This window comes from Amblyraja radiata, chromosome 31 (genome assembly GCF_010909765.2).
Source record: "Amblyraja radiata isolate CabotCenter1 chromosome 31, sAmbRad1.1.pri, whole genome shotgun sequence".
NCBI lineage: Eukaryota > Metazoa > Chordata > Chondrichthyes > Rajiformes > Rajidae > Amblyraja > Amblyraja radiata.
The window spans coordinates 29,444,392-29,456,564 of NC_045986.1; the positions used below are offsets into that span (position 1 = coordinate 29,444,392).

The 12,173-nt window shown below is 44.0% G+C and overlaps 1 protein-coding gene across 3 annotated transcripts in view; it reads right to left on the minus strand.

Moving 5' to 3' along the window:
- Nucleotides 1-2,362: 2,362 nt before the first annotated feature.
- ccdc30 (coiled-coil domain containing 30) overlaps nucleotides 2,363-12,173 on the minus strand; it is a 59,346-nt gene continuing 49,535 nt past the window's right edge. For 2 of the 3 annotated variants that reach the window (XM_033048397.1, XM_033048396.1), the window contains 5 exons: nucleotides 9,734-9,899; nucleotides 7,628-7,748; nucleotides 5,568-5,707; nucleotides 3,790-3,926; nucleotides 2,363-2,429 (listed from right to left, as the gene is read on the minus strand). In XM_033048397.1, the coding sequence (XP_032904288.1) occupies nucleotides 5,685-5,707; nucleotides 7,628-7,748; nucleotides 9,734-9,899 (310 nt within the window). In that variant the 3' untranslated portion in view covers nucleotides 2,363-2,429; nucleotides 3,790-3,926; nucleotides 5,568-5,684. The remainder of the gene's footprint in view (nucleotides 2,430-3,789; nucleotides 3,927-5,567; nucleotides 5,708-7,627; nucleotides 7,749-9,733; nucleotides 9,900-12,173) is intronic. The other variant, XM_033048398.1, reaches the window with a different exon arrangement.

A 12,173-nucleotide genomic window follows, 5' to 3' on the forward strand; every position in this document is an offset into this window, starting at 1 on the left:
CAGATAAAATGCTTTCCATGGCGCATCTGTAAGAAGTTGATGAGAGTTGTTGGGGACATGCGGAACTTCCTAAGCTTTCTGAGTGCCAATCATTTATTCATACTATCAATGCTATCACTAGCTAGCGCGGCATGCAACTGTTTTTCAATGAGTCCATTGCCGTGCATATGTCTTTTCTTAATCAATTTCAATTGAGATCAGTAGTAATGAATAGCCTTTATATATTTTATACAGGGTGGGATGTTAATTGTATGATTGGTGAAGATGATGAGTTGTTGCTCAGCCATGGATAACGAGATCGCTTGGGAAAAGCAGGCAAGGGGATATATCCAGTGTATAATGATTCAGTGGCCATTGTTTGCTCTGTTAGTTTAGTTTAGCTTATTGTCTCGTGTACCAAGGTACAGTGAAAGCTTTTGTTGCGTGCTAACCAGTCAACGGAAAGACATGATTACAATTGAGCCGTCCACAGTGTACAGACACATGATAAAGGAATAACGTTTAGCGCAAGATAAAGTCCGTGAAGTCCGATTAAAGGTAGTCGAGGGAGGGTCCTCCAATGAGGTGGACAGTAGCCCAGGACTGCTCTCTAGTTGATGGTAGGATGGTTTTCAATTGCCTTAGTGCAACTCCAGTTATACATCATGCTGCAAGCTCAGAGATATCAGTAATTACTGTATCACAATTCTCAGAACCAGGTGAAAAGTTGGTACATGAGATTTAAATCAGATTATCTGACGATCTGTTGCATTTTTCACAGCTAATTCATAAATATTTTACTATCAGGAAATATACAACATACTGTCCGGTGTCTATTTATGGCAATATAATGTATAATGGTAGGTAGACAAAAAAGCAGGAGAAACTGCAGGTGATGCAGCATCTATGGAGCGAAGGAATAGACGACGTTTCGGTCAAGACCCTTCTTTCAGACTGACTCTCAGTCTGAAGAAGGGTCTCGGCCCGAAACATCACCCATTCCTTTTCTCCAGAGATGCTGCCTGTCCAGCTGAGGTCACTCCAGCATTGTTGTGTCTATCTTCGGTTTAAACCAGCATCTGCAGTGATTTCCAACCAAAGTGGTGCATCCGTGTTTAGAACCGTAAGGGATGGACAAGGTCTTCAATTAATATTTCTCCTCTGTTTATACCGATGGAGAAATACATGAAGACTAAGGTATTTGGGAAAGTTAATGGCGGTGGCTTTGAGAATAGTCCATATTACAGTCGAGGTGGCTGGATGTCCTAAAATCTATGAAGCTAGATAAATCCTTGGATCTGATCAGGTACATCCAAGGACACTGTGAAAAGCTGGAAGGAAAAAAATAAAATGGTTGGATAGTGCAAGGAGCACTATCAGCTTACTCTGTATATGTACCGTCTTATTCATTCTCAGAGTGTTCTCCAATGAATCAGCCGATCACTCATTTCACTGTCTCCTCTTGAAGTTGTTTGTTCTCTTCTGAACAGTTCATCCTAAAGGATGTGAAAGGCAATTCAGGTCAACATCGATCACACGGGTGTGCAGGCAAATGGTCTGAATTCGGATTTTTGCTCTTCCTCATTTTGCCCACAGATTTTTTCCGCTCAGCATCACTTTAAAAATAAAAACTGTTGCACATGCTGGATACAGTTTCAACACAGACACAGTTATCACTGGCCATAACGGCAAAATTAATCACGGCAAATAAGCTTAGAAATCCATCCAGTCTTTATATCCACCCACATAGAGGCAACAGGCCACGTGCTATTTTACTGCGTCTCCAGGTAAATACACAGATCAAGGCATAAACTGGAGCCCTCCTGGGACCAAATACACAAGCTATTCAATGCAACATCTTTGTGTACATTGGTATCTAATAATGGAATCTCAACAATTATGAGCTGCATGCATCAAGCTCTGTGCTCTTTGCTCATAACCGCATGATGTGGAGAGGACGTTTCCACTAGTGGGAGAGTCTAGGACCAGCAGGGTCATAGCCTCAGCATCAAAGGACGTCCCTTTAGGAAGGAGATTGAGGAGGAATTTCTTTAGTCAGAGGGTGGTGAATCTGTGCATTCATTGTCACAGAGGCTCTGGGGGCCAAGTCAATGGATATTTTTAAGGCAGAGATAGATTCTTGATTGGTACAGGTATCGGGTTATGGGGAGAAGGCAGAATGGTGTTGAGCGGGGAAAGATTGAATGGTGGAGTAGTCATGATGGGCCGAATGGCCTAATTCTGCTCCTATCCATTTATCAACTTATCTATTTTCCACAATTGACAGAAACATTTTGATATGAACTCATTGATTCCCGTTCCTGTTTGCTCACATTGTCTCCTAAACAAACTTCAAGGCACTGACCTGGATGTTGTTTTTTGGGATTTCTTTTGAGATTTGTCGCAATTTCTTGTTGGTGACGATGTGTGGCGCATTAGAGTTGGAAGATCTGGCGGTTGAGTGGAAAAAATAAAAATTAACGTGAAAAAACATAAAAATATTGTGGGCATTTCTTAACTACAGGTACTTGTGTATTCAACTTTGGAATTCCTTACCCAAATCCCTGTCATTTTAAGACTTGCCTGTAAAATTTGCATCCTTGACCAAGATGAGGATATAATATTGGCAGACAAAAATGCTGGAGAAACTCAGTGGGTGAGGCAGCAGCTATGGAGCGAAGGAAAAAGGCGCCGTTTCGGGTCGAGACCCTGAAGGAAAAAGGTGACGTTTCGGGTCGAGACCCTTCAGGGTCTCGACCCGAAACGTCGCCTTTTTCCATCGCTCCATAGATGCTGCCTCACCCACTGAGTTTCTCCAGCATTTTTGTCTACCTTCAATTTTCCCGCATCCGCAGTTCCTTCTAAACATATAATGTTGGCATGGTTTTTGATGTCAAATATTTTTTGGTTACATGTCAGTGAAGTGCCTTTGTATATTTTACTACATGAAATGTGCCATAAAAATGTTTGTTGTCTGATAGATACGTTAAATATTTGTGTCTTCTAAAAGAAGCACTGCTGCAATTGTATCAGGTGCTTTGAGTGGGATTGGTATAATATTGTCATGTTCGCCTAGATACAGCGACAAACTTGTATACTAACCAGGCATCACACTACGCACAATTACAGTCCAACAATACACAGGTACAGCAAAGATCGTGCATGAGTACAAGAGGTCTTTCAAAAAGAGTGCAGAATATAGTGTTAAAGCTACAGAGAAAGTGCAGTTAAAAATAAAAAGTGCAAAGTCTACAATGAGGTAGACTGGAAGATGTGGATTACACCCTTAGTTTATGAGCAGTCTGTTTAAGAGTCTGGTAGCAGCGGGGAAGAAGCTGTTCCTGAATATGGTGGTACACATTTTCAAGATGGAAGGTCGGGGGTGTAAATGTTCCTTGATTATATTGGCTACTTTCCTGAGGCAACATGAAGTGTAGATGGAGAATGACTCATTTAAAAATAAACCTAAGATATGATTTGCAATGCAATTGTGAAAGATGTATTTTGAATAATACCACACCTTTCTTCCAGCTACCCCGTGGAGTAGCAATGTTTAAGTTCATGCCGTGAATCCCCCCTGACCCGGCAATTATTATGACTGGAAAGGGCTAATGCAAGAAATATCCTTGTTCACTCTGGTGGAATTATAAAGTAATTTAAGATTAAAAATGTGGCCTGGCAATGAGGTGCTAATCTAGCATCCTTCACATCCTGTGCTGCTTTATGGTCTCCTGGCCTGAATAATTCCCCCCGTGTTGAATTAAAAAGCAAACCTTTAAAAACAAGCATGTTATACAACAGTGTGTGTACCTGTGCTTCGTGTTACAGGCGGATGGACTGTTGTTCCGTGTGGAATTATCCTGCTCATTTAACTGTTGTAGAAGTTCTCTCTTTTCAACAAGGAGCAGGTCATTTTCATAAGTAACCTTCATGTTCCAGGCATGTTCCTGTAGGTGGGTGGCAAGAGACAATACGAACATGATTAAGTGTCGCAAGTAGTGTCAGTGAGAGAACGGCAGAGAGAGGGCTGAGAGTTCTCGGGCCGCACCTTAACATATTCATTGACAAAATCCATTGCCAAAAAGAGCTAATTGCAGGGTGAATGGTAGAAAGGGACAGGTGGTCTTCGGGGACAACACCCAGAATCAGAGGACAAGGGGACGTGGCAGGATGTGAGAATCACACCATGTACGCTACCAATGGAGGAAGGAGTATCACGGGCCGAATAAAACAACAATTACACCCGTTCTTCAAACTTTCTCTCATCAACTGTCCCCATACTTCCCCCTTCACATACACATGTACATACAAATTCAAACAAACACACACAAAACAAAGACACCACTCAAACGCAATAACAATATCATTGTTGCTCTTTTAACAAAGCAAATATTGATTGATATAACAGACATTGGGTGAAGGGGCTGAGTCTCTTCCTCGTCCTGCAAGAACTCCAGTCTCGACCCGAAACGTCACCCATTCGTTCTCTCCAGAGATGCTGCCTGACCCACTGAGTTACTCCAGCATTTTGTGTCTACCTTCGATTTAAACCAGCATCTGCAGTTCTTTCCTACACAGAACTCCAATCATTCTGCTCCTTTCTGAGTGTCTACCCTGATGGTGAGATTTTCCGTTATGGTGCCTTTAACATGCCTTCTTTATCCTGATCTGGGACAGTCCCTTCACCAACGTTGTCAGGCGCCACAACACATCTCCTCTAATGACTGCAGTTCACCTCTCTTTTACTCTCCAGTAGCTCAGAAAAAAAGGATAAAGTTCCCCATGTCGTCAGCTTCCACCTTACCAACCTCAGAATTCCATATTGCTTCCATATTTCCTTAGGAGGTCGATTTGGTGATTGAGTCAATGTGGCTTGCACATTTGCACTAATTTTTCCTGTAACCCATGCTCGCTACATTCCCATCAACTCTCCCGGATTTAGTTTAATTTAGTTTAGAGATACAGCATGGAAACAGGCCCTTCGGCACCGATCCCCTGCACACTAACACACTACACACACTAGGGACAATTTACAGCTATACCAAGCCAATGAACCTACAAACCTGTACGTCATTAGCGTGTGGGAGGAGACTGAAGATCTCGGAGAAAACCCATGTGGTCACGGAGAGAACGTACAAACTCCGTACAGACAGCACCCGCAGTTGGGATTGAACCCGGGTCATTGGCGCTGTCAGGCAGCAACTCTGCTGCTGCGCCACCATGCCACCCATTCACCTACACAATCGGGACATTTTACAATGGCCTGTTAACCTACCATCCCACCCTCCTCTGGGATGTCGGGGAAAGCCAGGAATTCCACATGATTGCAGGAGATTGTGCTAAATCTACAGGGAGAGCAGGACCCAGTTGACTGCAGCCAGGAGGCAGCATCTCCACTGGTTATGCCACTGTGCTGTTCATTTGACCAGAAATGTAAACATTGTCCCCAGTGAGTGTAGGATAGTGTTAATATGCGGGGATCGCTGGTCGTCGCGGAACCGGTGGGACGAAGGGCCTGTTTCCGCGCTGTATCTCTAAACTGAACAAAACATTTTCTGTTTTGGTTTGTATATAAATATCAGATTCACCTTATCCATCAGGTTTTTCATCAATTTGACCTCTGTTTCCAGATGTTTATTTCCCATCTCGCAGCATCACTTCACGGATAAAGATCTCTTTAGCTTTGCGCAGTTTCTGTTTGTGCCTCACTTGTTTCTCATCATAGGTTCTGACAAGAAAGAAAACAACATTTCCAATTTATTTCTGCTCTACTGGCCATCACAGGTCGGGGCATCGAGTACAAGAATCAGGAAGTCATGATGTAGGCTTTCTAGAATTAGAAATGTATAGAATTTTAGTTCGGCTGCATATAACCATATAACAATTACAGCACGGAAACAGGCCATCTCGGCCCTACAAGTCCGCGCCGAACAATTTTTTTCCCTTAGTCCCACCTGCCTGCACTCATACCATAACCCTCCATTCCCTTCTCATCCATATGCCTATCCAATTTATTCTTAAATGATACCAACGAACCTGCGCCACCACTTCCACTGGAGCTCATTCCACACCGCTACCACTCTCTGAGTAAAGAAGTTCCCCCTCATGTTACCCCTAAACTTCTGTCCCTTAATTCTGAAGTCATGTCCTCTTGTTTGAATCTTCCTATTCTCAAAGGGAAAAGCTTGATCACTCAAACTCTGTCTATCCCTCTCATCATCTTAAAGACCTCTATCAAGTCCCCCTTAACTTCTGCGCTCCAGAGAATAAAGACCTAACTTATTCACCTATCTCTGTAACTTAGTGTTGAAACCCAGGCAACATTCTAGTAAATCTCCTCTGTACTCTCTCTATATGCATCTGAAGTATTGTGTAGGTTCAAGTTGCTATATAATGTAGATAGATATATATATATATATATATTATTATATATATATAAGAGAATATATATATATATATATATATAATATAATATTAAATATCTATATATATATATATAGTAAATCACTTCTGCACTTTGCATATATATTGTTAAATTCTGGAGGGCTCAGCTTTAAGGTGAGAGAGGCAAAGTTTAAAGGAGATGTGCGGGACCAGTTTTATTTTATTTTTTACACACAGAGGGGTGGTGAGTACCTCCAACAGGTGTGATGGTGGAGGCAGATGTGATAGTGTCGTTTTAGGGAAATTTGGATCGGCCTTTAGGCCTATCCAAGGATATGCAGGGAATGAAGGGATATGGATCATGTACAGGCAGGTTAGAGTTAGTCTTGGCATCATGCACAGCACGGACATTGTGGGCTGAAGGGCCTGTTCTTGTGCTGTACGATTCTATGTGCGATTTTCATGTCTTTAGGTGTCCCAAAGTATTTTACAATCAATGTAGTTACTGGCAAAAATATATACACATCCCAGTAGTCAATTATCACACAGGCAGCACCAATGAGATAATCACCAGGTAGCATTTAAAGTGCTCTTGGCTGAGGAGTAGGTTCTTGCCCAAAATTCTCACAGAGTCCCATCTGATCAAATAATATAGAGCAGAAGAGCCATTGTACACGTAGAACGGTGCAGCACAGGAATAGGCCCAGGAACATCATGACAAGTTAAACTGATCACCTCCGCCTACACGTCATCCATATCACTCCATTCCCAGCATAACCATGTGCCTACCTAACAACCTCTTCAATGCCACTATTCCACGATACTAGAATAACGATGCCTCCGCACTTCTTTTGCTTTCTTTCATTGGGGATGGACATCTCATTTTCAAACTGGGTGCAAGCAAATTAGCAATACTTTCACAGGTACACAAAAATGCTGGAGAAACTCAGCGGGTGCAGTAGCATCTATGGAGCTAAGGAAATAGACAATGTTTCGGGACGAAACCCAAAGGAAATAGGCAACGTTTCGGGTCGAAACGTTGCCTATTTCCTTCGCTCCATAGATGCTGCTGCACCCGCTGAGTTTCTCCAGCACTTTTGTCTACTTACGATTTTCCAGCATCTGCAGTTCCTTCTTAAACAGCAATACTTTCACCTTCAGTTAGCCAGACTGGACAGTGGGAACATCTGAAAAAGTGACAAAGCTGCGACGGATTTCTTTATGGTTCCTGTTCACAGGCTTCCACCCCATCGCCATTCACTGCCTGATTTGCGTATCCAATGATGAAGAATATTCTGCATTTCTTCCTTAAGCTTGTCTACTTCTTGTTTGCGTGCGCACAGATCATCGGCCGACTTCTTGTTAGCCTTTTGCAGACATTGATTCTACGTGGAAAATTATTCCCATTAAAATTTGTAAATGCTTGATCATCACACACAGTTTAACAGCTTAACAGTCTACCCATTCATTTGTCGTGGATTATTGTTGTGACAGGCTGATATTTGCATATGCTCACTGGCAGTGACTGGGGAGGGATTATTTTTGGTATCTCATTTTTCTTTTATTGTTGTTGGCTTGTTATATGTTAGCATAACTTGTTTTTTATTTATTCTTTTCGTACACTCTGCCTGTAACAAATAGACAACTTTGCACTTTGTTATGTCCTGAAAACTAAATAAAAAAGATCTTGATTTAAAAAAATTTGAAATAACAAATATCACAAAAATGAAACTTGACACATGCTAAAAAATAAACCAAAACAATAACTTTGCATTATAAAAAAAGGACGGCACAGAATTGCTTTGCCTCTGCAACTATTGCCATATAAAGCCGAGAACTACATTCTCCATTCTGTATCTTTCCCTTTGCTCTACCTATTGTACTCAAATTTGGCTTGCTTATATTTATGTGTGGTATTATCTGATTTAATTGGCTAGCATGTACAACAAAGCTGTTCACTGTAACATGTGACAAATAATACATCTGAAACTAAACCGGCCTCAGCCCTCGAGCCTAGGCCTTCAGGGATTTTAGCTTGGAGACTTTTGACATTAATATGTATGTTGAGTGGCCATCATGCATATTCCCATCCTTTATATGGAGGACCTGAATTACAGGCACAAGGAAGTGCAGAACACAGAGTATGAAGAAGGGTTTCGGCCAGAAACTACAAAGTAACTGAATCAACTACGCATAGTCTTGGTGCAGTTAGCTGTATTTGTGTTTAAGAAGGAACTGCAGATGCTGGAAAATCGAAGGTAGACAAAAGTGCTGGAGAAACTCAGCGGGTGCAGCAGCATCTATGGAGCGAAGGAAATAGGCAACGTTTGCCTATTTCCTTTGCTCCATGCAAAGAGTTGAACAATCTCCACTATAGGAAATAGGCAACGTTTCAGGCCGAAACCCGGAAGGGTTTCGGCCCGAAACGTTGCCTATTTCCTTCGCTCCACATAGATGCTGCTGCACCCGCTGAGTTTCTCCAGCACTTTTGTCTACCTTCGATTTTCCAGCATCTGCAGTTCCTTCTTAAATGCTGCTGCACCCGCTGAGTTTCTCCAGCACTTTTGTCTACCTGCAGAACACAAAGCCCTGGAGTAACTCAGCGGGTCAGGCAGCATCTCAAGATAACACGGATAGGTGACGTTTCGGGTTGGGAGTCTTCTTCAGACACACTGCTGAATTAGTCATTGGGTTTCAAATTAAATTCACTTCACTTACAAGGTGCATATAAATGTTACACTATGCAAAATAATTAACGGGCCAATGTGTACAATAGAATGAGATCATGTTTAATTTAGTTTAGAGATAAAGGCATGGAAACAGGCCCCTCAGCCCATCGCGTCCACATCAACGATTCCCTGGCTTCCTTTATTTCTTGAACCTTTCTTGAACCACTTCACACTAGTTCTACGTCATCCCATTTTCTCATCTATTCTCTACACTCTAGGGGCAATTTACGGAGGCCAATTAACCTACAAATCCACACATCTTTGGGATGTGGGAGGAAACTGGAGCACCCGCATGGTCCCAGGGAGAAGGTGCAAACTCCATAGAGATGGGAGCCGAGTTTAAGATGGAACCTGGGTCTCTGGCGCTGTGAGGTAGTCACTCTACCATCTGTGCTACTGTGCATGTTATTGTGTAAGCTCTCGGACCACGGTCCTCCAGGATTTTCTTTGTATATTTAAGCCTCTTAAATGTTACTGTCTTTCATGAATGCCCAAATGGATGGGCCAATGACAGCATGTGTGAAATCCCAGCTCAGTCAAATGCCAAATGACGAGCAATAGCAAAAATGTAAAAGGCAAAGTCAAATCCCATGGATGATACGATCCAGGATCACTCAGCTGTTTCAATCTGGGTTGCTGACCTCAGAACAAATGGCCTCCTTTTCTTCTTCCAAAACCTGCAGCCGTGCCTCCTGTTGCTGCAACTGCAGCTGAAGGTCGCATTTGCCTCGGGACAAACACCCTTCCTTTTCTTGCATTGATTTTATTTGCTGCTGCAGCTCCCCTGTATTCTGATCCGCAAGCTTCTACAGGAGAGGAGAAAGCATGAGAGTTATGGATATCGTTGCCTTCTTCAATGCAGAAGGCCCTGGTATGTACTAATGGGGAGGGCAAAAATGAAGCCAAAAATCTCGACAAAGGCTGAGCCCACATTTAAACCCTCAAATAATATTCTCCAGCTTTTCAACAAAATTAGTTGAAATCAGTTTAAATAACACTGATATGCTATAGCGTTGTTGATTTTCTAATCCAAACACTCATGGGTGTGTATCCCTCTATATCTCAAGTGAAAACAGACTCGATCTGTGCACGGCAGGAATCCTGGTCAAATCCCTGCTCTCCGCTGGTGCCCTCTCAGCAATTAACCTTCCATGCCTGATTTTAGAGTGGCTGCCTAGAAGGCAGGTGTAGGGTGCGTCAGGGCGAGCACTGTAGCTGTTCAACACTTAAGTCATAGTCATACAGCACAGAAACAGGCCCTTTGGCCCAAGTTGCCCATGCCGACCAAGATGCCCCATCTACACTAGTCCCACCTGCCTGCATTTGGCCCACACAGTATCCCTCTAAACCTTTCCTACCCGTCCAAATGTCTTTTTATAGTACCTGCCTCAACTACCTCCTTGGGTAACTGGCTCCATAGAAACACCATCCTCTGTGTAGAAAAAGTTGCCCCTCAGGTTGTTATCTTTTCCCTCTTACTAATTGTGGGACTAATTCCACACTGTATGACTCCGGAAGTGGCGGCGCTGCCCTGGCAGCAGCGGCTCGCCTGCAGTCCGTTTGTTTTTACTTTTTTGTGTTGTTTTTTTCGTTTTGTCTAGTTAAGTTTTTGGTTTTTAGGTTGTGTTTATGTGGGGGGTGGGGGGTTGAAACAGGGCTTGCTGTCTCTCCCTTCGGGGGAATGCGACTTTTTTGTCGTATCCCTCTTCTCTGCCTCCGTCTGCGCTGAGGCCTAATGGCGGAGCTGGTGACCTCGAGACTCCGGAGGCAGAGCCAGTCAGGTCTTGCCCTGGGCTCGCTCCCGTGAGGGCGGCCCAGCTCGAGGGAGGAACGGCACTCACGTGAGGGCGATCCGGCTCAGGGCTGGAACGGTGCTCCGGTGGCTGGGACGGCGTTCTGGCGGCGGTGACCTGAGTCCGGGGTTCAGCCGCGGGTCAGCGGCTGCGTCCGCTGGACTGGAGGGCGGCAGCTTCGACCACCCCGGGCCACGGTGTTTGAGCCGGCCCGTTTGTGGGGTTCAGTGAGCCGCGGGACTGTTTGTACCATCGCCCGGTGTGGTATCGTCTCAGCGCAGAGGGAGAAGAGGAGGGAAGAGACTGCAGCCCTAAGATTTTTGCCTCCACCAGAGTGAGGAGGTGCTTGGAGGACTCACTGTGGTGGATGTTAATTTGTGTTTATTGTTGTTTATTATTGTATTATTGTATGTATGACTGCAGGCACGAAATTTCGTTCAGACCGTAAGGTCTGAATGACAATAAAGGAAATTCAAATTTTAATTCTATAACCAAGGCTGGGGGCATTTGAATGCTGGAGTTAGGCCGAGTATCTAGCACAAGAGAATACAGCAGCAGAGACGGCAAGAGTTCACATCAGGTCCCTGCCATCTTGCTTCCCAGCACCGCAGCACTGTCAGTAATGCGTTACTCCTCACCCTGGCCACTCCCTCTTCTCCCCTCGCCCACCAGGCAAACGGTACAGAAGTGTAAAAATGCACACCTCCAGATTAAAGGACACTTTCTTCCCAGCAGTTATCAGGCAACTGAATCATGCTATCACAACCAGACAGCAGTCCTGAACTACTATCTACCTCATTGGTGAGCCTCGGACTAACCTTGATCAGACTTGCCTGGCTTTGCCTTGCACTAAACGTTATTCTCTTATTATGTATCCTTACACTGTAAATGGCTCGATTGTAATCATGCATTGTCTTTCGGCTAACTGGATAGCCCGCAACAAAAGTTTTTCATTGTACGTCGGTACATATGACAATAAGCTAAACTAAACTGGACTCTCTATTTAAAATGATATAATGATCTATTTTTGGGCTGATTCCGTCAGCATTCTGGAATTGGAAAATGCATCCTGACCTCAGTACTTTATCTGTTCTCACACAATTAGAGTGACGGGGGATGGTTTGGGCTGAGTTACAGGGCCTGTCCCACCAGCATGGACTCCATGCGGCAAGCGCGCAAAACGTGGTCGCTGGAGCCGTACGGCCTCGCGGGGGCCGTGTCACACTCGATCGCCGGAGCCGTATGGCGTGTGCGGAGCTGGTCCCGACATCGCGCGGGGCTCGGAAAA